Here is a 2,386-nt window from a genome sequence, read left to right as displayed (position 1 = left end):
GATAGAGTGTATTAGACAAAGGATAGTCATACACAATATGAGGGATTGACCAAAACGATTAGAGAGAGTTGTGAATTATAATATATTATAGAGACCAAGGTGGCTATGAATTAGGGAGAGAGACTCAAGAAATTAAGAGGGATTAAGAGATTAAGGGTCATATAAACGTATATATAGCTTATGACTTATAAATCAAGAAGAAACTTTAAAGAAGATGGTTACAAACAATTAGAGAAAGGAAATGATAATTTAGAAATATAGATGTCACCTCCCAAATATAATTTGGGGAGATTTTCTCTACCAAAGTTGAGACACAACCGCTTGTCTTCGAACAGAAATTACTTTGAGAAGGTAACTTCAATTGCCACGAAATCTTCACTAGTCATACGCCTCTAAAAGAGAAAGATTTCAATGAGGATATGCGATACTAAAATAATTAGAGAGACGATAAATATAGAAAGAGTAATTAAGTAATTAATGTGGCTAATAAACTTCTACAAAACAACTCAATTCTCTTCAAATCCTTCACCTTCAACAACGATTTTAATGTCCATAGAGTCTACAAACAAAGGCAACATATGTATAAATCACTAATCTTGATTAGAATGAGATCTAATACAATAAAACACTTCTAGCATCTAGCCCCCCTCCTTAGCCTCCTCCATCTCACTTCTTATAATCTTCTTCCTCCCACTTCCTCTCTTTTTCACGGTCTTTATAAAAGTTTTTCATCTCCTATTTTTGGCTATGACACAACAACCTTCTCATCGTCATATCTCCCTCATCCAAGCTAAAAATTTTGAGATTTAAAAAGCTACAGATAGCTCTCTTTATGAGATTTTTAACCCATATTGTTTTTAGGTGGCCCGCTTCTTCTCTTTTTACTTTTCTCCACGTCTCCTGCTTTTAGTTTGACTTCTCCTTAAGATCTTGGTTTGTGTTCTTGTCCTCCAAATGTGCATGCTCCATACCTTATATTCTTTTAGAGTTCAATAGCTTGAATTCTAAAAACACTTTCACATTTAGCCCTCCCCCTTGTTGAAGGCTAAGCCATTTAAGACGAAGCACCTAATGGTAGTACTTAACAAACTAAGTTTCTCTCACCAATCTCTTGGCTATAGACAATGAGAGAGATATAAACAAAAGAAAAACATAAGAAAGATGTGAGTAAAACCCCTGCTAATCGTTAGAAAAAACCTCGTGAACATTCTCTACAAATAAAATCGACAATCACTATCACCATCTTCCTCCTTGTCAATAGAGAGAAAGATGGGTATACAATATGGACTATTAAGAAAATAATGTATGGGGAAACAAGTCCACTTCTTGCCCCCATCCATCGGTATCAACAATATCATTAATAACTTGAGGAATATAAGTAGGTCCCCTAGTTACATACTTTTTAAGGCGTCATCCATTGACTCGATACGGATGAAGTGCTCCATCCACATTTTTCAATTGGTAACTTCTGTTGGTATACTTTTTGTGAACCACAAATGGTGCTTCCCACTTATTATCAAGCTTTTGTCCTTGAATATAATCATATCTATTATCATACCTAAGAACCAATGATCCTTCTTCAATGTGGTTACTCTTGTGTTTTTTGTCATACGCCTCCTTTCTCTTCATTGCTTGATTTAAGTAATGCTCCACGACTTCTTCTCTTGAATATTGTAGTAGATGGTTGCTCGCTAAACGACTCATCACAGCATTACCTTTTAAGCGATGCGATGCCTCCATTAATCTATTACTTTTAATCACAAGTTTGATAGGAAGTAATGCTTCTTGACCATAAACCAAATAAAAAAGAGTAAAACCTATGGAGGATTTATAATAAACACGATAAGCCCAAAGAGTATAATCCAAATACCTATCCCATGTTCTTACTTTGTCTTGCACTAACTTTGTCAAATTCTTCACTATAAGTCCATTCACTTTCTCCACTACACCATTTGCTTGAGGGTAATAAGGCATTGAATATCAATGCTTAATCTTCAACTTGTTTAATAGACTCACAAGCATGTCACTCCTAAAACATGGTCCATGATCAGATACAATCTCCATGGGAACTCCAAATCTAGTACAAATATTCTTATACACAAATTGGGCTACATCTTTGGCTTTAATCGAAGAAGTTGCCACAGCTTCTACCCACTTTGTCATGTAGTCGATGGCCACCAAAATAAACTCTTCACAATGTTGAGTTCTGGGAAGAGGTCCTACTGCATCAATTCCCCATTTCTCAAATGGAGCAAACACCACAATAGGTTGTAAAGGACCACTTTCTAGATGTCTTCTTCCCGCTTTTTGACATGCATCACAAGATCTACACCAATCATGCACATCCCTGTGTATAGTGGGCCATATAAAACCAATTAATAAAATC

At 35.6% G+C, this 2,386-nt stretch overlaps 1 protein-coding gene across 1 annotated transcript; it reads right to left on the bottom strand.

Annotated features, from left to right (window-relative positions):
• Nucleotides 1–1,410: 1,410 nt before the first annotated feature.
• Nucleotides 1,411–1,974, bottom strand: LOC147852410 (uncharacterized). The gene has a single exon (XM_087333897.1). The coding sequence runs from the start codon at nt 1,972–1,974 to the stop codon at nt 1,411–1,413; it is 564 nt and encodes a 187-aa protein (XP_087190023.1).
• Between the last annotated feature and the right edge of the window lie 412 nt (nt 1,975–2,386).

Source organism: Azolla caroliniana, unplaced genomic scaffold (genome assembly GCF_043228905.1).
Source record: "Azolla caroliniana isolate FFs.n. ecotype wild unplaced genomic scaffold, voAzoCaro1.0.p SCAF_18, whole genome shotgun sequence".
NCBI classification, from domain to species: Eukaryota; Viridiplantae; Streptophyta; class Polypodiopsida; order Salviniales; family Salviniaceae; genus Azolla; species Azolla caroliniana.
The sequence above is the reverse complement of the archived record's forward strand: the minus strand, read 5'-3'. Positions and strand labels throughout refer to the sequence as shown.

Excerpts from the sequence above, each read along its gene's own strand:
- LOC147852410 (XM_087333897.1), bottom strand. The coding sequence starts at position 1,974 with ATGCCTTATTACCCTCAAGCAAATGGTGTAGTGGAGAAAGTGAATGGA.